Genomic DNA, 25549 nt, shown 5'->3' with positions numbered 1-25549 from the left:
CTAAATTGTAATTCCTGTAATTGTGTTTAAATTTATGTTATTACAATTTTGCAATTTGTAATTTTTGTGTAATTTTGCCTTTACGTTTGATTTTTACGCGTTACAAAGTGTTACAGTTGTGTCAGAAAATAGGTTCTGTTCATGCTTCCTTTATTTCGTTAGTATTACTGCCACGTTTTTCTTTTTCTTTTTTTCTTTTTTTTTCTTTCTTTTTTTAAGTTTTGCCGGTATGCTGTTATGTTGTCTGCATATTTTCCCTGTACAAGTTATATCTATTTTTGGGGAGGCGAGAGCTCGTCAAGCTACACCCCTAGCTTTTTCTCTCTGCCTCCCTCATCCTTGTGATGAAAAATAAAGGCATTATTATTATTTCCCAAGAGTTTCACCCCAAAGAAGCCGAGCACCAGGTCAGGGTAAGCTTGTACTGTATCACCGGTGTGTAGCCGGCGGCGCTAGAGATCGAGCCCCCCACCTCCCGCACGGGAGACGGATGTTCCAGCGGTTAACCCACCTCTGCGGTGCACTACTCTATTACTCTAGTAGCTTTGAAGCGCTCACCGAACTCTGGGTCCTGCTTCTTGAGCTCGGCGAGCGTGATGCGGTGGGGTGCCACATTGTCGGCCGTCTGGCAGATGATGCTCCAGTCGCGAATGATGTCCGCCTCGTTGGTATGCGTCGACGTCACCACGTAGCGGATGACGTACTTGCCCTTGAAGGCTGCTGGCACGCAATGCAGCTTGCCGCCCGCGTTCAGCCGCTTCAGCAGTTTCTCCGTGGTCGCGTTGGGACCCTGCGTGGTTTGCAGCGGACACTCAGCTGCGCAAGTACCGAATAATGGGCAGCATTTGTTGAACATTTTTTTCTTTGTGTTCTTCGATGCCGTAGGGATGTCCTACTCTAGATGTCATTACTTAGAAAGGTGTGTTTCTGAAACAGTGCGACCTGAGCTCAAGTCTAGACACATTGGATATAGGAACATCAAGGGGATCTCATGGTGTTAACACTTTCTTTTTTTTTTTATTCTGCGAAGATTACTGGTTTGGTAGCTAGGTTCCCTTGTGCAGCAGGAATTACCGTCGCAAATATACTAAGCCGTTTTGTAATTATATGTCACTCAGTCATGGATGATGAATAATTATTCCGTGTTATAGATAAATAACTACAGACGTCAAAACGTTCGATTTCAGAACATCTGGCAAACTCATTGATGGTTTATTAATACGGACAAGTCCAGACGCATTGATATATGCAATGGTTTTAGAGATACCTATAGCTTTGACAGGCGGGCAAAGCTGTATTAAACAGCAAAGTGTCAAAAAACGCGAAAGGCGTAAAGGTAAGGAGGTTTGTCTTAGTCGGCCGTGCGGGCTGTCCCCAAAGCACGCAGTTTAAGCGCTGCCTTACGCGACTCGCCTGTTTCAAACGGCGGAAAATGAAATGAGGAAATGGAAACAAAGCCAAAGGATGAGAAAGATGTTGCTGCGCTCTCTCTCTCTCTCTTTTCTTTTGGTTAAAAGGGAGATTGAGGCCAAATTGAAGTAGGCCTGCGTCGATATATTACCACGTTCTTACGACGAAGATGCTACTTTCACTGAAAACTTAGCCTTAATGAGCTAGAAAAGGGCAAAAAATACGCGTGTCGCCACGACCGGCCGATTTCGCAACTAAACTGCCTTACGTCGACCAGTTTTTTTTCGCGGATCCTAGAGGCCATGCTACACCGCATTTCATTTTCAAACTGTGATCACGGAGGTATTTTCGGTATATACCAACGTTGGTAGACGTCACCGGTATGAATCGAGTCGCGGAAACAATTTTTGAATGCAATTTTTTAAGCAATAAATGTGCCTTTTTTTTTTTGCCCGGAAAGTATCAACATAACCACGAAGAGTCATATAGTGGAATTTTACTTAGGCAAAAAAAAAAAATGCATGGAGTTGTCCTCTGTGCCCATTTAAGGGAATGAAAGTGGCAACAAACTGTTTTGCCGGAGGATGCACCATTTTTCTCTTTTTGGGGCACACGATGGTTTCTTTTATTTTTTATTATCTTTTTTTTTTTTTGAGGAAAGGAAATGGCGCAGTAACTGTGTCACTTCTCGGTGGACATATGAATCGCGCCGTAAAGAAATGGAGGAAGGTAGGAATGAAAGAAGAAAGAGAAAGTGGTGCCATAGTGGAGAACACAGCACACAACAGGCGTAAGAACAACAGAGGCGTCCCCACCTTGAGTCGGAAGACAACAACGCCGAGGTGTCGTTTGGCGGGAATTTCAAAACGCTTGTCCGCTTCCACGAGGCTCTCGAAGATCTCGGCCATCTGAACACTCTGTGAAGCGGTGGACTGTGTCATCGAATGCACATGCGCAGTCTGTTTCTGCTCCGAAATAAAATTTCAAACAGCATTTTAACGCCCTGGAAACAAAACACAAATGGCTGTGCAATGCGAAATGCATTGGGTTTCTCGTTATTCGGTTCAGCCGCCCGCGTTCTTAGCGTGCGCAAAAATCTATAGGTGCGCTATGTACCTTTTGCGCAGGCTGAAATTAGACTGCCGCTGCTCAGCCATGACAGATTGCTTGTTTTAGCTTCACCTGTTTTACGCTGCAGTGTTGTACTGTCATCGCATATGTATGCTATCTTTTGCAATAATTCGTGATTCAATGTTAAGCCATTTTTTGTTTAGTATATTTTACCCTTTCAACCGAAGCTAACAGCAAGGAAATACAAACGTGTTCTTAGTGAACTAGGCGAACAGTACTATATAAGCTACATTACAATGCCTGTAACATCGAAAACAAACTTGTACTCTCAGCCAACAGAATATCGCTCCTTATTTTCAGCAGTGTAAGTGTTCAACGTTTGCACGGCACGCTCAGTATACCAGATGCTCAAGGCATAGCAGGTGTTTCCCTGAAACACATATTATACTTCATGCCCTCCGGTATAGAACAATGAGGTTGCCTGGGAAATTTATTATGAAATATACGAAATGCAATTTTCTTTAAGAATTCATTCAGGGGTCGCCTTGATAATTAGTCGCTATTTATACACCTCGCATTTACCTAATCGGTAACTTCGTTCTTACGATACGAACTGTCTATATAATTTCAATGCCGCACATTGTCCTTTTATCTTGAGAGCAATTTTAATGCATAGTGGTTATGGTGTACTACTGATGTTTACGTTCCCCTCCTAAATAATACCAGCCTAAGGGTTTTAATAGGTGAATAAATGACAATGGTGTAGTTTTTGATGGAGATTCTTGTGTGACACGCTTACAGCGTTAACCTACACTGCATACCTGCTAACGCTTCAGGCCGCTGTGACAGCGGCCTGGTAACAAACACAAACAACCAGGCAATGCTTTCAGCGTAGCTGGACAGGCACTTACCCTGCGAATGTGATCCTGTAGCCCTGCCACGCCGTAGCTTCTCAGAACAAACCACAGCTTGAGGCTGCGGAACCGCCGGCTCAGGCCGATTTGCCAATGCTGTTGTCGGTCGAGCCGTGAAAAGGCATCAGCAGATTATTGGCAGCTCTCTTATAACGCTATAAACAAAACTGTCAACAGCGACGCGCACGGAAACTAGATCTGCTCTGGCCCAGAGATCGATTGCCACGGGTAATCGAGAGTCATAAAATAAATTCTCCATCAAACATCCCCCCCCCCCCCCCCCCCCCCACCCCATCTCTCTTAATATGCTAAACCGGCGCGCACTTTGCCAGCTATTCCGCCTCAGCGTTACGAAAGGCACCCCCATTTTACGACAGCACTGCTCGTTTTATAGCTCGTCTCAGACAGATCGGATATCCATCTCTGAGAACGGATAGAAATTGTTGGCGCGACGAAAGCTGCTCTAGCCGTTGCACAACAAAGCTCGCCTGAAAAGTTTACCCAGCTTGTAGAAGAAGCGCTATTGTGGCTAAACACAGAGTAAAACTATTGTATGATATCTGTGTTATTATTACATTGATCATTTTGCTTTCATTGTTTGGTGCTGCATTACTTGCATGTATTTTATGATCCTAATTTTACAAATTGTGTACTTACCATTGTTATTTATGTATTTTGAAACACAGTAAGTTTTCTGTGTTGCCTCTTGAATTCCTTGTACATATACTTTGACACGTCCTGTATTAATGTAACCAGTCGATTGTGTCGCTCTCTCTGGTATAATTCTTTGTTAATAATACTGTAAAATTGTTTTTCTGTACCCACCCCTGTTACAATCCCTCTGGGGATTGACAGTATGTTTAAATAAAAATAAATAAATAAATAAAAATTTGTTTTTCAACAAATGTGTGGCCGTGATGCAAAGTTGCTATTTTACCATCTGGCGAAATTCCAGGCGCTTGTGCGGAGCATTTTTATAATTATACAAGAACAAAGAATTAGCGGATTACTGCGGATTATTGAGAGAGGGGATTAGGTTTTGATGCAGCGCCCGGGTAATCAAAGGTTGGGCGCTCCAGCACATGGCGCATGTAGGAGGCTTGGAGGCTGCTTTGAGCATGTACTACAGTAGTTCTGCTGGAGCTGTACCTGGTATTTTACCTTTACCGAGACGCGCATTTATAAAACGGTGGATTTACAAATCCAAGATCCCTTCATAAATGGTCCGCAGCAAACAGACTACAAATTAATAGAAAAAAATACAAAAGCCCTAATTTTCAGGCCGAAATCGAAGCAAATAAACAGCAGTCTAATCAGCCTTCTTTACGAGAACGAAAAAATCGAAATAGATAGTTGTGTTAAAATACTTGGAGTTATCTTCACACAGAATATGCTTTGGGATGCGCGCATTAAATCTGTTTCAGGGAAGCTATCTCGTGTTGTTGGTATGACGGCGCGACACAGAGCTATATTACCTTTCAATATAAAGCTTCTTATTTACAATACCCTCTTTTTTTCTTCTTTGTATTATTGTGTATTGGTATGGGGTACCACGACACGTACAAATCTTGAAAGAATACATATACTGCAAAAAAAAAAAAAATGTTCGAGCACTTTTTAGTGTACCGTATCATTCCCATACTTCAGAGCTATTTTCGAAAGCAAACATAATACGCGCGTTTAATCTTTATAACTATAAGTTAAGTCTGGCTTTAAAACAGGAGGTGAAAGAAAATCTCAAGTTTTTTTCATGAATTATCAGATCTCGATAAAAACAAACATTCCTACACCACCCCTTACACAGAACCGTGGAAGGTGGTCACTGCGCGGTCAAATTATTCCAGGCAAAAAGTGTCATACACACTGCCAACCCTTTTAAATTCATTCCACAAATCAGGTATAGATTTGCATACGATTTCTGTACGAACCCTACGCAAACATTTCATTAACAATCCTTGCTTACAATAACAACTAAAAGTGTTATCTTGCCTTTTGTTATTTACCTCTTGAAACTATCAAGTGTGCGTGCATTAATTTTGAATATTGTGCTTTCTGCGAGTTTTTTTTGTTGTTGTTGTTCTATCGCTGCCTGCTTTGTAGGGAGGCTGCGGGCTTCAGTCAAGTCGCTTGTTGTCAAGCGGCTTTATCACTGATGGAAATAAACCAGTTATTCAAAAGAGGAGCTTTACTGTGTAACCCTTGCGGGACCATCGGAGCTAACATCAATAGATGCTTCAACTACGCGCTTATGCGAAACATGAAATATCTGCTTACGTACCATGAAGTCTACGGCGTAACCTGAAAGAGAAAGAGTCAGCGTTTGAAAAGGATCGATGCAGGCCAGCGCAGAGGATCACAAACCTGAATTCTCGTGTTGGAGGTACAGTGGTTCCACATTGAAAGCGTGATGAATTGTGCTGCTGTTTTTAACCCTGCAATAGAATCGGCAGGCATCACTTCTGAGCTTCATTGCTGATATATTTAAGATGTTTCAGGAAAGGTCATCAGTAATGTTTCTAAATAGGGTTTTTGAGGTAAAGAGAAGCTTTGTGCGGCACAGTATTACCTGTGTAGGTGGACGATACATAAGCAGGCGAATCATGTTAACTAGCGGAGTGATTTCAGGAGCTGTAGGCCCTCACCAGAGGCAACTGCAGTCGAAGTGCACCATCATCCACTTGGAGGTGTTGCACACGATGGAGTCGGCGTACTCGATGCCGCGCAGCCAGTGCCTGAACTCGGGGCACAGGAACGACGAGCCAGCGTAGGCCGCGTCCACGTGCAGCCACACCGAATAGCGTTCGCCTGCGTCAAATATAAAGCAGCCGACAGCTTCGGCATATGCGCGTATGATACCGCTGTCACCGAGTTGCTTCCATTTAGCTAGAGAGCGCACATTCGAGAAACTGCGCAGTTCATTCCGAGTTCTACGCCACGCTGCCCTGTCTGTATTCCGCGTCTGCTTCCCAATTGCCTGTCGTTATCGCCACGGGAGAGTTCACTAGAAGGGCTGGATGATCGCCGGTGTTTCTGCGAAATGATCACTTCCGCGTCCGCTGGTTACTGCGAATGACGCAAGTGTGTAGAGAATCGGAGCAGAAGTCAACGCCGAAAATGTAAGCTATAGTTATTGTGTCTTGCTTTTGCGTTATCTTGTATGTGCGGGCATGCGTTGGCACGTGCACGGATATCAGAAGACTGCACTGGCAGACGATGCACACGGAATTGGAATCGAGTTGAATCACACGGTGCTGTTAGCGGTTTGAATGGACACACATTTGCAAGTCCCGAAAGGTGTGCGACCGGTTATATGATTTGCGACTCAGGAGGAGCTCGACTTTGTACCGACGTCCACACCGCAAGCGCATTCTCGCATTCTCGAATGATTTCTTTCGGTATGGAGGTTGTCCTTGATGCCGCTGTCAACAAGAAGCCGGATGTATAGGACAAGCTTCGCGTCACTTCCGAGGCACCGCTGTCTGTTTTAGCGGTTTGAGGCTCAGAGTCGCACGGCTGGAAAATCGAGCAGCGTGCGACTATCCTGCGACTGCTGCTTCTCGGTCAAAACGGTCGCACAACCTACACGACTCGCGAGTGTAAATGGGCGTTAATTATTCGCCTAAACCGAGAAAGCACACCTAAGTTGGAAACGAACTAACGCAGACAGAGCTTGTTACGATCTAATTTTTTTTTTTCTTCAGACCTTGCGCGAGCAGGCAAGGAACGATTCTTTGCAAAAACTTGCTAATGGCCGAATTTGTGCTTCCTGTAGGACAAGGTAAATTTACAGCAAACACGGACCGATGGAATGAATATACCGTATTTACTCGCATAATGCTCGCACTCGCATAATGCTCGCACCCCCCACATTGCCTATCGAAAATTGGAATTTTTTTTTTCCTCGCATAATCATCGCATCCCCAACATCACTCGACAGAACTAAGGAAAAGTGCATGCACTATCAAAATATAGCATTACCAAACTAATGATAAAAGGACTAACAGATACAAAGGAGCGGATGACCCAGCTACAGCCTAAGACAACTACAGCTCAGATAGGAAAGAAAATGATTACTTCATTACTTGATTACGAAGATGAAGAGGGTGAAGCTGAGGAAGCCGACGAAGCAGCGACCAGCGATAGCGATGGCAATGTCGACGTGGACTCCGCGGACTCTGAGTGATGGTGATGTTGCGGGCGGCCAGCCTTCGCAAATAAAGTGTTTCTGCAGCTAGTGTTTGTCGTCTCTGTGGTTTTATTACAAACGTAAGTCCTGCTTGCAATTGAAGTTTTGGTTAAATTTACAACAGCTGGCTTGAGAACCCCGGTTCACAGCCTATTTACATTTGCTTTCAGCACTCCAAAGCATTGTTCAAAAATTTTCCCCGCGTAATTATCGCACCCCCTAACTTCGCACCGATTTTCTGCGAAAAAAAGTGCGAGGATTATGCGAGTAAATACGGCACAGGCACAGGATATACGCTGCATTTTTTTTACCTTACCAGGCACAGGATATACGTTGTCTTTTTTTACCTTACCCGTAACGAGCAACGATCATTATGTCGGATATAGGTAATTGGCCCAAATAGCTTTCCTGTGGCCGTCTACAGCTGTAGCTTCAGGGGGATGCACTTTTTTATAGGCAGCTAAAAACAGTTGTCTGTTTCAGAAGCTATAGCTCTAGTGGCATAGATTTTTAAATAAGCAACGCTTTGGGTGCGTAAAGACCCGGATAAAAGGCTATAGATGGACATAGCCTTTTTCATTGACGCCCATAAGCCGTTTTTTGTCTTAACCTTTTTAAATGATTCTTTAAAATTTAAAATGCATGCCGTATGTTGAGTCACAGGTAAAGCAAAGCCACATATTGTGCTTGCCTAGTAGAAAACGGTCGGTTATTTCTATTACGTCTAAAAGTGAGATGCAAACAAGTTAGTCAGTTATTCTGAAACGTGTTCTTTCGAAACGTGGAAAGCTTACGTGATCTCTTGTGCCGTTAGCCGCAAAACTTTTAATTGTTAAAAAGTAAGAAGAGATAGAGCCAAAAATAGCGCACAGTGGCTGTGAGAGCAGATATGTCTGGATTCTGTTGCATTTAAGCAGCACATTTTTATGCGAAGCATACTACTTTAGCTACCACTTCAGCCCTTCACCGTGGTTATGCGCCTCCAAATCACGTGATACATGACGTCACACCACGTGACACGATGACGTCACGACAGTAGAGAAACGGGGGCCCACCTCGCGCCGTCGCTGTGGTTGTGCGCCTCCAAATCACGTGATACATGACGTCACACCACGTGACACGATGACGTCACGACAGTGCAGAAACGGGGGCCCACCTCGCGCCGTCGCTGTGGTTGTGCGCCTCCAAATTACGCGACACGATGATGCTTCGCATTCTCCATGCGACCAAGTTAAGCCTCAGCCATTTTTTTTTTCTTCAACGAATAAGAAACCATGCCTCTCCTGCCCATTTTTGCATGTCGGAATGGTGTGAAAGGCAACTCACATATCTCTCCGACTTCTTGAAGGTTGTCGAAGGCAACAGCGCCTGTCGTCCCGAGCGTAGCACACACCTGTCGAAAGGCGAGTCAGAAACGTGGTACCTGGTTAAACGTACTCAGCACAATGTCTTCACATTCTAAAAATAGTCGCTTTGACAGTGAGGTCGCAAATGAGTTCGTTATCCCACTGTTTGAGGTGTAAGATGAAGCAAACTTAGTAGATGATTGCCATTCGCCAGCTGTTTATATTAGTCACATTCAGTGATTTACCTGTGCACCCCTCTAAGGGAATGTAATCATTCCCTTGTTTTTCTCGAGGCACCCCGTTCATTACGAGGAATTTTTTTTTGCACATGACCGGTAATTTTTTTCATATATGTCATGAGTGTTGGGGTCAGACACGTTGGTAGTCCTACGCGACACATCACGAACACAAACAGAAAATTAGAAATGTCTACAGCTTCTCCTCTACAGCTACTCTCAACACTTCCCCTGGAAGTTTAGATCCCTCACCTCCTTGATTCCCGGGGAAAATCCTGGTCTCATTCCACGCGACTTCTGTTGTATTATTCGATGCCCAAAATTCGCAACCACGGTCTAAAGCTGCGCTCTTCAATATCATCAGATGCATGAAGTAGGGTAATGCAACCGGCGCCGTTTCGCACTTGTCGAGCGCTTATCGCATCGGTTATGTGTCGCTTAATTTTATTTCTGACACCTGATATTTGTTCCAAAGCTTAATTAAGCACTTCAGATAATACGACTCGCTTAATAATTTTCGGTACGAGATAAGTCGAGAGCTTCAGTCAGAATTATTACTTTTTTTACGTTAAACGTATTTGTCTTGCACGAAAAACAATTGAACCTTTCTTTACTCGTGTAATAACTGAAACGACATTATGCATTAGTTCAAAAGCGATAATGTGCATAACTGAATCTTTATATTTGCAGACAACAAGAGCTGGTTGAGACTGAATGTCTAAGCAAATTGTCATCTCTAATTCATTGCTGGAGGAAACTTTTAATAAATACGTACAGGCGCGGACAAAAGTAAACGGAGCACGCAACTGTCTTCGAATATTTTTCACGCGCCACCTAATTGAAATTTCCAGCAGTGGTACGCGCATGCTGGTAGAGAAGGTTGGTGGGCTTTTTTGTAGACAAACAACGCTTCTTCATTACCAATGGAGAAAGCGTGATTGCACTTAGAGCGCAATACCTTGCTCCGTTTACTTATGGCCGCGCCTGTACATTTATAAAATGTATCAGTTGCATCCCTAGAATTTAGCAGCTTGTAGGTGAAGGTATTCTAAAGCCTAGAAACACGCGAATACAGGTCGATATAGGGTGAGAGCTATGCAAAGACAGCTTGTAGGAAGCTCAATGGCGTTCCGGCTGTGAGAGGCCAAAGGCTGAATTGTTAAACCTGACAAGCTCGTGCTTCAACTTCGCGATAACCATTGCACATGACAGGACACAATCAGTGGAATCTGAGGTCACAGCCTTATCGTCACATAGACTAGTGAGGCCTTGGATCAGTCTAGGCGAGAGGCTGAAAAGTACAATTCCAGCACTGAAGACATAAAGTGCTCGGTCGAAACAACAGAACGGATGCAGCTGTAACCCTGCGTGCGTTTAGGTCAGTCACAAGCGAGAAAAGAGCGCGAAAGAGGCATAGACGTTCGGCCCTCACGTAGAAAGGGATCAGCCCCTTTGCGCGGTCCTTGTCCATGGCCTCCTTGAGTGCCCAGCCGCGCATGCTGAGGTCTTCGTCGGACTCCACGTAGTGCATCTTCACCATGCCGATCAGGCCGGCCTTCTCCACCGAAGAGTGGGCCTGCCAGAGGACAGAGACACCAGATACACCGCAAATATGAAACTATGAGTGCCAGTGCTGCTTGCTGTCGAGCGTGAAATGCGGGTCTCAACAGTTCAAAATGTAATTTAGTCCTGCACACTAAAGCAGGCGCCCACTGCTTTCATAATGCGCTCGTGGAGGTGTACATTTTTTGTTTTTCCTAGTTCTAAATATTTAGGCTTACATTTTGTAGTAATCTTTGTTGCATGATTATGTTGACTACTTATTTGCTCAAGCCAGTTATTTATATTTATACGAACAGTTACTTAGTATATATATATATATATATATATATATATATATATATATATATATATATATATATATATATATATATATATATCCAGCTTTCTCGCCCAAAAATTTTGAAAATTGTGAAATTTTAAGGCACTGTTAGGTACATATTGAAAATAATGATTCATTATTCTGATAGGCAGAAAAATCTTTCTTTTAAAGCGTTTCCATCGATCGCATCGAACAGTTAAGACTGCCATAGAAAGCCAATGGGGAACGCTTTTGACGATAGCAGCAGCCGCCGCATGGTTTCCTTTGTAGAAAACTGTACGCGCAATTCGGAGGTCGTGGTTTCGGATCCAACTGGCGGCATGAAATTGCTTTTCTTTCAACTTCCTAATGAACTATCTTTCAGCCATAAAATTCTTCCATTTCATCAACGCCACAAATTGAACAAAAAAGGCTTGAAAGATTCCCTTATTCTTTCCTTGGTTTTCATGACTGTTGGTTCCGTTCTTATGTGTTCTTACTGACATGGTATTGATTTGCTCTGTTTTTGTTTTTCTTGGTGTATTATATCGCAATGTAAATGAAATGAATGAAGAATTCTAATAAAGTAAAAATGAATATACTGTTAATAAGTAGAAATAATTGTAATGTAAGTTGTAAAAATTAAATAAACAGAACGTCGCCATGGCAATGAACAAATGCTAAACTGCTGCGTGACATGCACGTAACAGGGCCTGAGAACCACGAAGTGGTATTTCCGTGCAGAAAGGCGATAATTTGGGCGAGTTGGTATGTATTCATAATTTTGCTCACAGCGCAACAAGAACGGGACACGTGACGAAAGAGAGACACAAACAAGCCTGTATGTTTACCGCCATTACCGCCATTACCAAAACAGCGCTTGTTTGTGTCACTCTTTCGTCTCGTGTTCCGTTCTTGTTGCGCTGTGAGCAAAACGACGATTACTTCAGTGCGCCATGTTCTTCAAGCAGTGTAAGCATCAATAACAGCTAATTATACAAGAACTTCCACGGCGGCAGCTCCAGATCAGTTTTAAAGGTCACAGCAGTATGTTCAATTAAATGGCTGTCAGAGGATACTTATAGCCACCAGTGTAGCCATGGTTACAGCCTCAACCGCGGCTGGTGAGCGTCGGCCCAACGGAGAAGTAAGTGGCCCACCTGGTCGGAGCAGTAGGCGACCAGGCGCGCATTGATGTCGCTGTCGTCGGTGTCCGGGTACTCGTGACGCAAGCTGCGTATCATCTCGGAGCGCGCAGCCAGCAGTGAGACGAGCGTCGCCTCGCTCGTCGTGGTCTGAATGACGCCGCCTCCGCGGCTGTGTTGGTTGGAGTGCAGGAAGTGGTCGGGCAGCCCGAGCGCCTGGGCCAGCCAGTCCAGCACGATGGTCTCCAACTCGGTGCTCGCGGGACACGCCGCCTGCGCCAGCCAAAATGATGGACGCCATTTGAAGAACCTTAGTGTAGAGCACAGGATTAAATTTGAGCTTTACGGGGTAGTCACTACCACCACCACCTACACGGCCACAAGCGAAGTTTAGCACACAGCAAAGAAAAGGCTCTCCTAATGAGCTAAGGTATTCCTATTTGTGGGAGAGGGGGCAGACGCAGCCACGTTGTTGCGAATTTCCAAAGCTGGTCACTATCTAACCCTTCGCCTTCGATTGCGTGTTCTTTCTCTCTAAAAATTCATGTCCGTGTTCACGTTTAATTCTATGTTCTCCGCTGACACTCCCCCGCTGACTGCTCCATCGACAACCTTTCCCATTACGCTGCGAGCACAATCCTTCACCACTGTGTTCGTTGACAGGTTGCACTGGTCCTGACATATGAGAACACTTTTGCATTAGGTCAGTGCATGTACTTAAGAACCTGCGGCACCGTATCGTGCCCTATGTCTTTCTAGCTGTGGATTACGGCATTCAATACAATACCAGGAAGAAGAAAGAAGCTGCACTTTTTTTTTAAAACGCAGATCTTATGCGCCTGTTCGTTCGCCGTCGCCGTCGGTGTAAACAATCTCGAGGGGAGTGAAGGGAGGGGAGGATAGCGAGCGCGCTCCCCTCGAGATCAGTTGTGCCGATCAAACGAAAGTACCGCCGCTCTTCCATAGATGGCGCCAGAGTGGTGCGCGCCGTCGTCCATCATCGCTGCATACATGGAAGTAGATAACTAGGGAAGGGGAGGTTTGTCTGCGGTGGCACGCGCCCCACGCTATGCCTCCGCGCAGTCTCGCCACGCTCTGTTGCGTTGGCGGCCGGTGCCGTGAAATGTTCTGCACAAGATAGATCGTCCGCGTCGGCCACGCCGCTCACAACGTTGTCTTCCAAGTATAAACCGTCTGTTCATGAACTATGCATTGATGCAGCAGGTTGAACATATTTCCATTCATTTCTCCGAACACAAAGCCACTTTCATGACAATGAAAGACTGGCAGAGGAGTGTTGAAGTTGAAGTTGAAAGTTTCTTAAGGAATCCAAACAATGTTAAGCGTATACAGCGAGAGGTCTCATGGTACAAGACCGCGGGCGGAACCTCTTTTGAAAATAAATTTCAATAAGCAACAAAATAGAAAATACACAACACATTAATTGGCAACGCTGAAAATAAACAGATAGATGCATAGTTAATTGAAGAAAGAGAGTCTGCGGAGTGCTTTGTAACTGTACATACATGCACTTATCTCTCAAAATTCTTCACCTCAGTATATCGCAAAATCAAAACATCTACAGAGCTGAGTTCAAATTTCACATTAAGGAGTATCGCTATCGTCCTTAGAATTTTTTTATTTATCAGAGAGCATTCTCGGTTTGAAACGATTGTTTAGTACATTTATCCCTCACCCAGGTGAAGCCGAGGCAGCTGAGGCCGTCGGCCAGCATGTCTCCCATAAGTGAGGCCGGCGAGTTCAGGGCAGGGAAGTAGCCGTGCATGTACGGGCTCTGCCAGTGGGTTACCTGCGGGAAAAGCGTAATAGCGTAGTGGTTGTACAAGAACGCTATCCGCGTTTTGACTGCACAAGTGAAGGTGGAGCAAATGCATACGCGGCGCTGAGAGAGTTGTCTTTGCTGTAAAAGTCGTTATTTCACAGCTGTATGTCTAGCCTGCAATATTAGCATCAAAATTATTTTAGATGTTTGCCTGTAGCGTCATACGGCCTTCGTCAGCAGTTTTTAAACCCTTCTTCTTCCCTCTTAACCTTTATTAGCCCTCTAACGGACGCGCTTTCTTGTTTAAAAAATCATGCCATAACGGTCAGTTGGTACCCGTCCTGCCATTTGTCGGCAAACCAGTAAAAAAGTACTTCGAACGAGCCGCACTCGCCTTAAATTGGACTCAGAGTGCTAGAAAGCACACAAGCCGTATGACAGTCTGCTTATGACGAGCCTGGCTCGTCTTAGTCCGCTGGGAGTTAAACTCCCTCTGGTATTTAACGCTGTTAATTCATGTTTCGCTCGCTTAGCAGCCAATTATACACCCTTCAGTTTGGATGACTGTTCGTATACGTGTAAAACTTATCGCACGTTTCCCGAGTGTTTCGACAGTTTTTCCCCTTCCTCAGTTGAAAACGCCAAGTGCGGGAGAAGGAAAGATATTTACCCCGGGCATGATGACCCTCTCGATGTCATTGAAGATGTTCTCGTACGCCTCGCCTTTCTCGGGAGCGTGGTCCGGCAGCAGTTCGCGCATGTAGCCCGGCTTGACGTTGGGGAACACGCGCCGCTCGCGGATGTTGGTAAGGTAGTCGGCGATGTAGTCCACCATCTCCTTTCCTGCAAGGCGGGAGGATGAACGGAACCGACACACGTGCCCCTTTTTGAATGCTTGCACATGCGGAATAACAAGCGAAATCACTTTTGTTTTCTCGCCGCTGCTTACCATGGCCAGACAAAGAGTGTTCGAATTCTCTCTTGCCACTTCTGTGCTCGACTAAACAACTTAGGTAAGGTTCACAAAACTCTGTGCTGTTAAAGCATAACAGCTAAAGTTAAAATGGCAGCATGCATGAATGATACCGGTTCATATGTAGATAACTGGAACATGAACTAGGGAAGTGCCGTAATCTGAATCGAATCTTGTCTCCATCTCCTTACCGCGACACCTTTATAGCTCATACGTACTTTCGGGATTTCGCGTAGAGCACATCCCCGCAAAAAAAACTGGAAGGGAAGGTTTAAATCCCGCCTTAAGGGTATGACGCGATAGCGTAATGGGTTAATTCCCATACATGCAGGAGGTCATTCTCTACTATACATTCATATATCCCTGGCAGTCATCATACTCCTCCTGGCGCCGTGGTGCAGCGGCTAAGCGATGCGCCACTACCCTGGATGGCAGGTGCTCCCAGCGGTGGGCCTTGTGCGGCTCAGATTGCTCTTCCCGAGTGACCAATCATTACTTTAAATGCCAGCTGCCATGGTAGAACGTTTGCTCACTATCCGATTGGCAGGTTTTGATGACGCCGCAAGGTCACGTGACCTAAGTGACCCACCTGCCTCCCAGGTTGATCCCTGCGGACCACCTGCCAGAGTCATGCTCGTGATTTTTCACTCACAGCGCCGACACCGATGCCGACAACAGAGAGGCTGACAACGCGTGATCGTCATTTCGAAGGCAATTCAAGGTTCGTACGTCGTCTGAGAGCCGGAAGTGAGGCACTGAATGGCCGCTGAGCAAAGCGCACGAAGGGACACTGTAGCATGCACGAGCACAAATACGCACGCAGGACCCCCCGAGTATCACAAACCAGCGCATATCGGACAAACACGCGATAACCCTGATGTCCGCGAACAGCATGCGTCAAGAGGACGTGAGCTCCGTCACCACTCTTACATTCCGCGTATTACACGGATCACAAGTAGGTTGAGGCTTAACGAGTAGGTCGATTTCCGAGTAGGTTGAGGCTTAACGCATGCTCACAAAAAGCGCATATCGGGACCCACGGTCTGCTAGGCTGCCCGTTCTCAAGGATGTCATCCCATGTTAGTGCGAGCCACCGCGAATGCAAGAAATGCGTCAAAAGATTTCTCAATAATAAAACATTTTCCGAACAGCATCCGTCACTACCACTTCTTAGCATCGGCTCTCCAATCCTTCTCTGCAAACCCTCTCAACAGCACCTCTGAACCGGTTGTTTGAGCAACTTCTCTGTAAAAACGAAACGTGATTGACCAGCTGGCGCCACCTTTTGCAGCACACATAGGGTGATCGCCCTGTGCAGTTTAATTTTCTTGCTTTGAAACGATACTGGCGTTGGACGCATCGAATGTAAAGCTGCAACAAGTTTGTCCGTGTTAGAACCTGGCATGTGCAACGGTCTCTGATCCGCCTACACATTGCGCCAATCGACAACTGTCGCTTACAGTGAACACATGCTTTAAATCAACAAAGTACGAAGAAATATGCGCACAGATGACGCACAAATGCGGCGTGATGGCGTTCGTTCAAATTATATATTAGGAATGGAGCAGCGCCAGCCATGCAGAGTTATACGCGTACATAAATTTAAATGGCACTTAATGCGTGTGTCTCGTCGTTGTTTGGGTTTTGCGTTTTTAGAAATTCGATGGCAGAAATTGACCACTTTCTGGGTTCTAGTTGGGGTAGAGATTGGGTTATTAAGTTGTTTTTCTACAGAATTGTAGTTTTTCGGGTTATTTCCTTCCAGCAAAATAAGTAACTACAGGCGCCAGTTAGTGAAGACATGAAATTGTGTGTTACCTTCATAACCATCTAGAAATGGCAGCTCTCACCAAGAAAGTGCTGGTGACGTTAGATTTTTTTTTTTTTTGCGCGTGATTACGACTTCAACATGAATAGGCGCTCAAATCTTCAGCTTGCACGAGCGGCGACTTTTCTACGCCTCAGCGTCATATGACGCAGCCGATTTCCGAGTAGGTTGAGGCTTAACGCATGCTTACAAAAAGCGCATATCGGGACCCACGGTCTGCTAGGCTGCCCGTTCTCAAGGATGTCATCCCATGTTAGTGCGAGCCACCGCGGTTGGTTATGGCGCTCAGCTGCTGACCCGGAAGACGCGGGTTCGATCCCGGCCGCGGTGGCCGAAATTCGATGGAGGCGAAATTCTGGAGCCCCGGGTACTATGCGATGTCAGTGCACGTTAAAGAACCCCAGCTGGTCGAAATTTCCGGGGCCCTTCACTACGGCGTCCCTCATAGCTTGAGTCGCTCAGGGAAATGCTGTATTGTAAGCAACGCATTCTCCGATTTTCTGATGTCTCCTATTCATGCTGATACTAAGATGGTGTAGCTCCGTCATCATAAACCCGTGGAATCCGTGATGCGCCGAGACAATTGGAAACGCGATGTGTTCACAATTTACGACGACCACGCATCAAGGTACGTCTACGAAACGTTTAAAGAAACGCCTAAAACGTCTAAATCTTCTAAATTGGTCATACCCATGAATTCTGGCCAAAAAAATTTTTCAGCGGGAAACCGTTTATGAACGCATTTTTTTCATATCATGGAAGGTTTGAATATAAGAATCAATAAATCCGCAGAACACCTGATGGCAGTCTTACATTTTTTTATTAACGTTTTCGCAATCGTCAAAAGCGTCCCCCATCGGTTTTTTATGGCAGTCTTAACTGTTCGATGCGATCGATGGAAACACTTTAAAAGAAAGATTTTGCTAAATATGAGAAGAGTGGACCATTAACTTCTATATTTTCATACTACTATCTTATAATTTTCCAATTTTCAAAATTTTTGTCCCAGAAAGTTGGACATGACTGCGCATTTCGCTATAATTTCTCGTAACGAGACTGAAGACGACCCTTGGATTACGAAAAATAAATTGAGAAATCAGAAATCTTTACAGAAGTGGCCATTTCATTTTCCGCCTCTCCACTTACTCTCAGATTTCGTGGATTACTTCGTAGTCTGCGAGTGACTGCTGCCGTTGAAATCACTGGTCGGCAAACTTCGGGCTTTTTTAGCAAAACTCACCCGCGCTCCTCCTTTCTTCTACATCCCCATCTATTTTCTAAATTTAAGGATTGTGACGTACTTTTCGAATAAGATAAAAAAAAAACGCGCTGGTCTGGGAACCGTTCGCGTTGCACTTTCGATTTCAGGTGGTGCATGGATTGCGACCAACTCATTGCATATATCCATTGGATAAATGTAACTCGCCCAACTTACTCTACTTCTACATTGCATTTATGTGTTTAGTGCAAAATTGGTAGTGCAAATGGACAAGCAACACCAACTAGTCCAACAGGTAACACTTCTGAAGAAACCGAACCGGCTTACTACCTACGCGTGTGATGAAGCCATCGCTATAGTACGGTGTGCGGAATGACAAAATATTTGATCTGCACAGTTCGAATGTGGAGACTGAAAAACAATTTTTTTTTAGGACACCGGATGTTCAGAAATATATTACGATGGTTGACTGTTACGACTACGACACAAGTCAGAATGAGAGAGGAGAAGCCGCCCAATATACCGAATCAATATACCGAAATAGGAGAATGCGGTTACAATCACGATAAGTAAAGAATAAACACATAAACTAAGAAGTCACTTACCTCGCTTGCGGTACTCTTCAATGTCCATGGTTACCTAGGAGAAGAAAGGGAAGGTATCATAAGGTGATCGTGGTGAGAACTCTGTGCGTGCTTGGAACACGTAAGTGAAGCTCCAAATACCTTTTGCTTTGGGAATCTAAGGCTAAGCTAAAAAAGCCGTCTACGCAACTTCTGCGGCGTTGAATACGTTTATAAGTACGGAGCGCTTGAAACTAAAGCAGTAGAAAAATCGAGAGCATCTGTTGCTGGCGAGCAGCAGTAAATATCCGATCTCTTCGGGCAAGCCTCAGAATAATACATCTTCAGAATAAACAGAATAATACATTTTAGGATTTGAAGGATGCTGCTGATGTTATGTAGACGTTCCTACGTTTTCGTAACTTGCCGGGCAAGCACCCGAAAATTTAGATGACATGCGCTGATGAGACGAACGTAGATGAGCGGCGCAATTACATGGTACATGCGGCCACAAAAGCGAACCACGGAGGCAGCGGGAACGCTACCTAGTAAGCGCTGCCTCCGCAAACGACAGACGCAGAGCAGTTGTTCACCGGTGCAAAAGCTCCCTTCTCTGTTCCCGGCTACCAACGCGCCTCTGCCGCGAAACATTTCAGCTTTCATCGGCCGGTCAGAGCCCTTCCACGTCTGTCTCCATTTGTTAGTGGCAATCCGCTCGTTGATACTGCATTGAAAAGCTGTGAGCATTTAGCGACCGATTTTCACAAGCAGAAAAAAATAACTTTGTACGTCTGTCTCCATTTGTGGCAATCCGCTCGTTGATACTATTTTAAAAAACTGTACGCATTTAGCGGCCGATTTTCACAAACAGAAAAAAGAACTTTGTCTTTAACGTATCCGGACGATGCCAGTACAGCAGCACATACACGTTACTGCACGCATCTTGACGCGCATGCCTAGAAGGAAGGATACCATTAAACACATACTTCTTACCTACTATGAAATGTCTACGTGCTTTTATACCCTAGTTCCGTCCTGCTCAAACAATTTCAGGAAAACAATAGCTCTCGTTCAAAGGTCATTTGAAAGGACGGTTGTAATTCAGTCAAACGACCTTCACCCCAACAAGCAGCGGGAGTTAAAATCACACTATTCAGTTCATTTTTCTTGTGTGCTCATGCTCGTATTAGTCGGCGCCTCTCTTTAAACTAGGTGACATTTTCTTTCCCTCGGAGTATTCCCAGTTACAGTAGCTGACACATCTTCTCGGGTTGTGATGCAAGGCGTTACGTCCTTTAGGAGGAAAATGGACGCAGCTCGCAGATGAGTGCAGCTCATAAGCCGCCATTGCATGCCTCCGTGAAATGATTCACCGCGCTAAATGACGCAACAACAGCCTATCCGTCACATGACGAACCTATAGGAGACTTACCTGTACCTGTACACGTTCTCGAAAGAGGGAAGAACTGCTTCGAACCTTCAGCCTTTTGATAAATGAGTAGTCAAATCAGCGCACCGTCAAACGAGACGAACTCCACCGTTACGGGGGCGGTGCATTCAGCGACGACCTCTGGCAGAAACTCGCGCGGCGGCGACGGGAACTAATACGCCCACAAGAAGAATGGCGCTGACGAATGCACTCTAACGGAGAAGGCGTTCCGCCCTAGTCCCTCGCACCGACGGCCTTTGGTCTCTAGGGTCACACAGGGTGCAGCTAATGGCATGCCAGTGGTTCAGACAGCGGGTTACTTTTTGTGCCTCTCTCGGTGCGTGCGTTCCACCTTGAACGGGCGATAAGGCAAGGTCTGACGTTCACGGCGCTTGGCACCTTGCGAGGCACCGGATCGAATGTCCTCATGCGGGTTGTCTGTCCTTTCGCGGCTTCCGCGTACGTCAGTCGCTGTTGGGGTGCCTAATGTCGAAACGAAAGGAACCGTGTGTTCGGGTGTCGGCGACTGGAACAAAATAAGACGTGTGACGGAGCCAATCGGACGTCTCCTCCTCCTCGCCGCTGCTGAAGCTACGGGCAAGAGTGAGACGGGGGCAGGTGCGGAATGTGGTGCGACGGGCGCGGTTTATTGTTTGATTTTGATGACCAGTTGTTTTTTCTTGACGTGACGTTCTTAAGACGTAGCTGTTTGCTCAGTGTACGGATGACATTTTCATTCAGAAGAGCCTGGTCTAATTTATATTTTTAAGGTCACTGATCAGAAACAAAAAAAAATCTGAATCAACTACAGAGTGAAAAGAACAAAAAAAAAAGGCGGAACTTATCCGCATTCAGTGAGCAGCATTAGAAGAGACACTGAGGACAACGCAATTAAATTATTGTTTTCAGCTTTTATTGCTTTTATTGTTTCTGGCTGTTTCTTACTGTTTTGACGTTCTTCCGGCATCTAAACGCGTATTTATCGAGCAGAAAATTTGAAATAAAAATCTTCCCGCCAGTCTGTCAATCCAAACTCGTGACGCGTCAAGAACGACGTCGACGCACGCATTACGCTATGGTGGGATACCATTCAAGAATGAAGCGGCTTTTCCATGTCAAAAAAAAAAAAAAAAACCCTTCCAGCCAATGGTGTGGGCCGATTCTTATTACCCTGCAGCGTGACAGTGCAGGGAATGGTAGATGAAAGGGGATTCTACCCTCCCTGCATGGCCAGGGATGGTCCCTTCCCTGCATTGTCGCGCCGCTTCCTGCATTTACGCGCTGGCAGGCTCATGAGAATCAACCGACGCCATTGGCTGGAAAGGCTTCTTTTGACGGGGAAAAGCCGCTTCGTTCCTGAGTTGTATCCGACTACAGCAAAATCTGTCGGTGATTGCGAACACAGAGAAAAAACAGAGGGGAAATGTAATTCAAATATTATAACGGAACCTTGCAGGACATTGCGAACTGAGCTACAGCTTCCAACATGTTTATAGTAGATGAAAGTACGTTTTCAGTGAACAGAATTGCCATAGATGACAGCCTCTCATCTGCCACAGTCGATAAAGTCTCTACTGTCGACACGGAAATGGCAGTATAAGGAGTATCCTGTCACCGATGTGCTTGGGAAGTTATCCTGGAGGTTGCGATTTGATAATTAAAGGGCGTAAATAGGAGGGCTGCATCCAGAGGCTGCAGGTTATGTAGGTGAAGAAGTTTTTCACAGACGTCCCTATTATTTACGTCAGGACTTTCTTTGTCATTAATACCTCGATGGAGGTCATTGCACAGTCTAGCAAGCAGCGCTCTTTCTGGAAGCTTTGCGACGTCGTGGGGGGGGGGGGGGGGGGGGGGGAACCCCAGGGATTCATGTGCTCCTCCATCTAGTTCCTCGATGGACGTATTTATAGAGTCCATCACTTCATAGAAGAAATTCGTTTTGAATGTTTCTTCTCCGTTAGTTGCTTCGTCGCCGCCTTCATAGCTGAATCGTCATTTCTTCGGCCGCAGCCGTAGAGCTGGCCGCATATTGGCGTCAACACCCATGCCTTCAGCAAGATCCTTGGCTGCCGCCGAATAGTTTTGCATCCGACATCTCGATACTTGAAAACACAGACGGATCCAGGCTCCCACTTTGGAGTGGAAGCGGTTTCGCAGTGTGGCTGTATTGCTTCTTTTCGAGCATTTTATTGTGCAAAATACGTGTTATGCACCATATTTTTCTAATCCTTACGAATATTTGCATATAGAGAACAAAATATCAAATTGTATTTTAATGCAACAGAAGCTTGGCTTGGGGCTGGTTTGTCTAATCGCTGTGAAAAGCCTTTGCTCTTACGTGTTTTGTGCGGAAATATTTCATTATGTCAGGAAGATTTCTTGGTGAAATTTATGTTCGTTAATAGCTAACTTTGCATAGAGCATAGCGTAACATTTTGGGTCTCTTATATTACTTTTTCTTTAAAGTAAGGACCTTAACAATTAGCAAAAAAGTAATCTCCGCGTCAAGTTTGACATAGTTTCGAAAATAGAGGCACTTTAGAAATCGAAAGGTCCACCAGCTGCTTTCTAGGTCTTTCGGAGATCCGATATGGAATTTTTGAAGCACTTCCTTATTTTTCAAAGTTCATTGTCAAAAACAGCAGTATGTGTAACCAGTGTAGTGCGCCTCTTCGGGAGCGATTTTTTTTATTTGTGTTTGGAGACTACCAGGCAAAAGGTTAATGAAGATATATTAGTCCAAGTCACCAGGAAATGACAAAAATATTAAATAAATCAAAGATGTCGACCAGCCACCCTTTGCATGATCGCGTTTTAAACCACCAAACCTTTTTTATTCTTTTCTAAATTCAGGAACATTCATGAACCTCTCATGCAGCTCTCCGAGTGTTCCATATACATGCCTCTCCCTTGGAGAGAGAACACTGGAGCGAAGATGAGAAAAAATATATAGCACCGGCACCGTACAGTGCGGTCAAAAGTAAACGGGGCACACTATTGCATTCTAACATTTTTCACATGTTCCCTAGTTAATACTGCCAGCTCTGGTGTGTGCATCCTGGTAGGGTCCGCCAGTGCGCTTTTTCCTGCAAAAGCTGTGTTTCTCCATTTGCGATAGGGAAGGCGTAATTGTATTTAGAATGGAATGGTACGCCGTTTGCTTATGTCTGCACCTGTACATACTCACGTAAGCCAGAAATAGAAACGAATACAACAGCAGCACTAATGGTTGTGTTCGTCTCCTTTTTTTTCTTTTCTCGTTCATGTACGTATGTGCAAATGCTTTCACAAATGAGTCGATCAAATCAACTAGCCCGTTTACCATTTTAGCCCGGAATTGTTTGTACAGTCCTGAAGTTATAACTTTTTTAATCTTTCCCAGCCTTATAAGCGAAAAACGTATCAAGGTTTGGCGGACATTTGCAGGTGCTGTACAGATAGAACCATGCCCTCATATAAGGACGCCAGGTGCAGTGGCTGCAAATTAACATGAACTCGGCGCATGATCTCTTGCTCATGCCGTTGAGCGCAAAAATATTTTGATGTTACAAAAATGACATCTTGACCAACCTGAGCAGGAGTGATACTTGTGGCAGCAGTTAGCGCGCATGAAAAACTTTGAAAAGTTTTTTTTTTTTAACTTCTCGAGCACGAATCTTTTTTTTCGAGCTGGTCCTAAGGGCCTGGTGCAATATTCTAGCTTGCATTGTTTTCGGTTCCTGGACGCTAATAGCCAGCGGTACATTTGATGGTACCAAAGATCCTCGACCGTTGGCCGCTCAGGAAAGCCTGCCCTTTTCTGTATTTACATATTGCAGTCCGTTGGGGCGAGTTGGTTTTTGACTTCCATAACTATAGCGCATTTTACGGTACAGAACAAGGCACAGAGAAGATGACGCACAACACACAGAGCGCTGACTGTATGTCAGGTGGGGAACATGATCATCTTCCATTACTACTGGGAATAGTGCTAACTATTACCAATGCGTTCACTGCACTCGCATTGAATAAGAGCAAGCCACCAAACATCCGCCGGCATGCGGTCTTCTGTATTTCGCATGCGCAGAAGTATGATCATATTTGCAAGAGTGGGGAAGAACACAGTTTAACTCCGCCATTTTCGCTCTGTCGTGCATGGACTCGCTGGTAATACCATAGGGGCCAGGAGATTTCTGATCCTGCAAGTCAGAAATGGCACATTTATTTTGCTTCAAAGCGACAGGTCCCTCCACTGTCCTCTACAGCACCTTCCTCATCGTCAAGTAGAGGAAAAACTTCGAGTAAGGAACTGAAATCTTATCGCCTATTTTGGCCCCCACAGCTCCCAAAGAGCTTCGAATAATGATCGGTGTACGTGCAACCTCCAAATTTTTCTTCCAGTATTTGCTTCACAAGAGTAGCCTGCCTTGACGGAAGGTGATCTATTGATGTGGCCCTAATGGACGTTGATGACAACGACGATACGCAAACCCCAGCGCGATAGACTTGCAGTTTAGCGCGCAGGGTGTTGTGCTGCAGTGATGGCGAGCTACTCTAATGCAGTGGCCAGCGAAGCTGATCTGCGACAGCTGTTAAGCGGCCGTTCCTGAGTTTCGCGTCGTAGTAGGATATCGTTGTCTGTCGTCGGCGTAACCGGTGGGTGCGTTGCCATGGAAACTACTCGGAGGGTGGTTACCGTGCCAGGAGGAGGGTATCACGTGAGCGGAGGAATGCGTAACCGGTGCGTGTTTACCACAGGAACCATTCGGAGGGTGGCTACCATGTGAGGAGGAGAGTATGGCGACAGCGTAAGCATGCGTAAGCGGTCGGCGGTTGCCACGGAAACCACCCGAAGGGTAGTTACCCAGGAAGGACCAAGGTTACCATAGACGGAGGCTCTATGGCCAGAGCGTAGGAAGGCATAACCAGACGATGGTGACAACGGTAACCGTCTGGAGTGTGGTTACCGTGGAAGGAGAAGGGTGTGGCGAAAGTGTGCGAAGGCGCATTCGATAGGTGGCTGCCATGGAAACCAAACGTAGGGTGGTTACCCTACAAGGAGGAGCAGGGTTGCCATGGAAGGAGGGAACGGTGACAGGAGGGTACGGCGTTAGTGTAGGAAGGCGTACCATGGCAACCATCCGGAACGTGGTTACCGTTGAAGGAGGGGGAAGAGTATGGCGAGAGAGGAGGAATGTAGCATGGTCCATCTGCGATAGCTTCTAAGAACCGCGCTGCCTGAGGATGATCATCGGTGGCGCAGCGCTTCTGGAGCGGCGGACTGGAGAGCAGACAGAGGCGAAAAACTTAAAGAGAGCGCGCTAGAACTATACAGATGTGAGGTCGCTCTCGTAATCTCTACCACAACATTTCGTAAAGTAGAAATACCTTAACAGCTCTCGCTGATTCTCGCGTTGACAAGTGCTAACCGACCTGTTAATATTTAATGCGCAGCTCTTAGGCGCCCGTTCCTGGGTTCCGCGTCGTGGACGGCATAACATACCACCTGACAACCGCTACAGGTAGTAGCAGAGCGATGCGCCACGTGCCAAGGTGAGAGCGGAGGGATGGACAACCGGAAGGTAGGTGCCACGGGAAGATCCTGG

General features: G+C 45.6%; 2 protein-coding genes across 2 annotated transcripts in view; one reads left to right on the top strand and one right to left on the bottom strand.

Annotated features, from left to right (window-relative positions):
* Window positions 1–20184, bottom strand: part of Hdc (histidine decarboxylase) — a 38414-nt gene extending 18230 nt beyond the window's left edge. The window contains exons 1-13 of the mRNA XM_089551258.1: window positions 19968–20184; window positions 18578–18611; window positions 14623–14795; window positions 13866–13979; window positions 12185–12442; window positions 10596–10739; window positions 8908–8974; window positions 6038–6200; window positions 5757–5827; window positions 5674–5693; window positions 3393–3491; window positions 2226–2327; window positions 559–790 (exon numbers count right to left, since the gene is read on the bottom strand). Coding sequence (XP_089407384.1) covers window positions 559–790; window positions 2226–2327; window positions 3393–3491; window positions 5674–5693; window positions 5757–5827; window positions 6038–6200; window positions 8908–8974; window positions 10596–10739; window positions 12185–12442; window positions 13866–13979; window positions 14623–14795; window positions 18578–18605 — 1471 coding nt within the window. The 5' untranslated portion in view covers window positions 18606–18611; window positions 19968–20184. The remainder of the gene's footprint in view (window positions 1–558; window positions 791–2225; window positions 2328–3392; window positions 3492–5673; window positions 5694–5756; window positions 5828–6037; window positions 6201–8907; window positions 8975–10595; window positions 10740–12184; window positions 12443–13865; window positions 13980–14622; window positions 14796–18577; window positions 18612–19967) is intronic.
* The window catches only part of LOC149340460 (acetylcholinesterase-like), a 147239-nt gene that overhangs the window by 93725 nt on the left and 27965 nt on the right, over window positions 1–25549 (top strand). The gene's annotated exons all lie outside the window — the stretch shown is intronic.

Source organism: Amblyomma mixtum, chromosome 6, assembly GCF_055824585.1.
Source record: "Amblyomma mixtum isolate Tamu chromosome 6, ASM5582458v1, whole genome shotgun sequence".
Classification (NCBI taxonomy): domain Eukaryota; kingdom Metazoa; phylum Arthropoda; class Arachnida; order Ixodida; family Ixodidae; genus Amblyomma; species Amblyomma mixtum.
The sequence above is the reverse complement of the archived record's forward strand: the minus strand, read 5'-3'. Positions and strand labels throughout refer to the sequence as shown.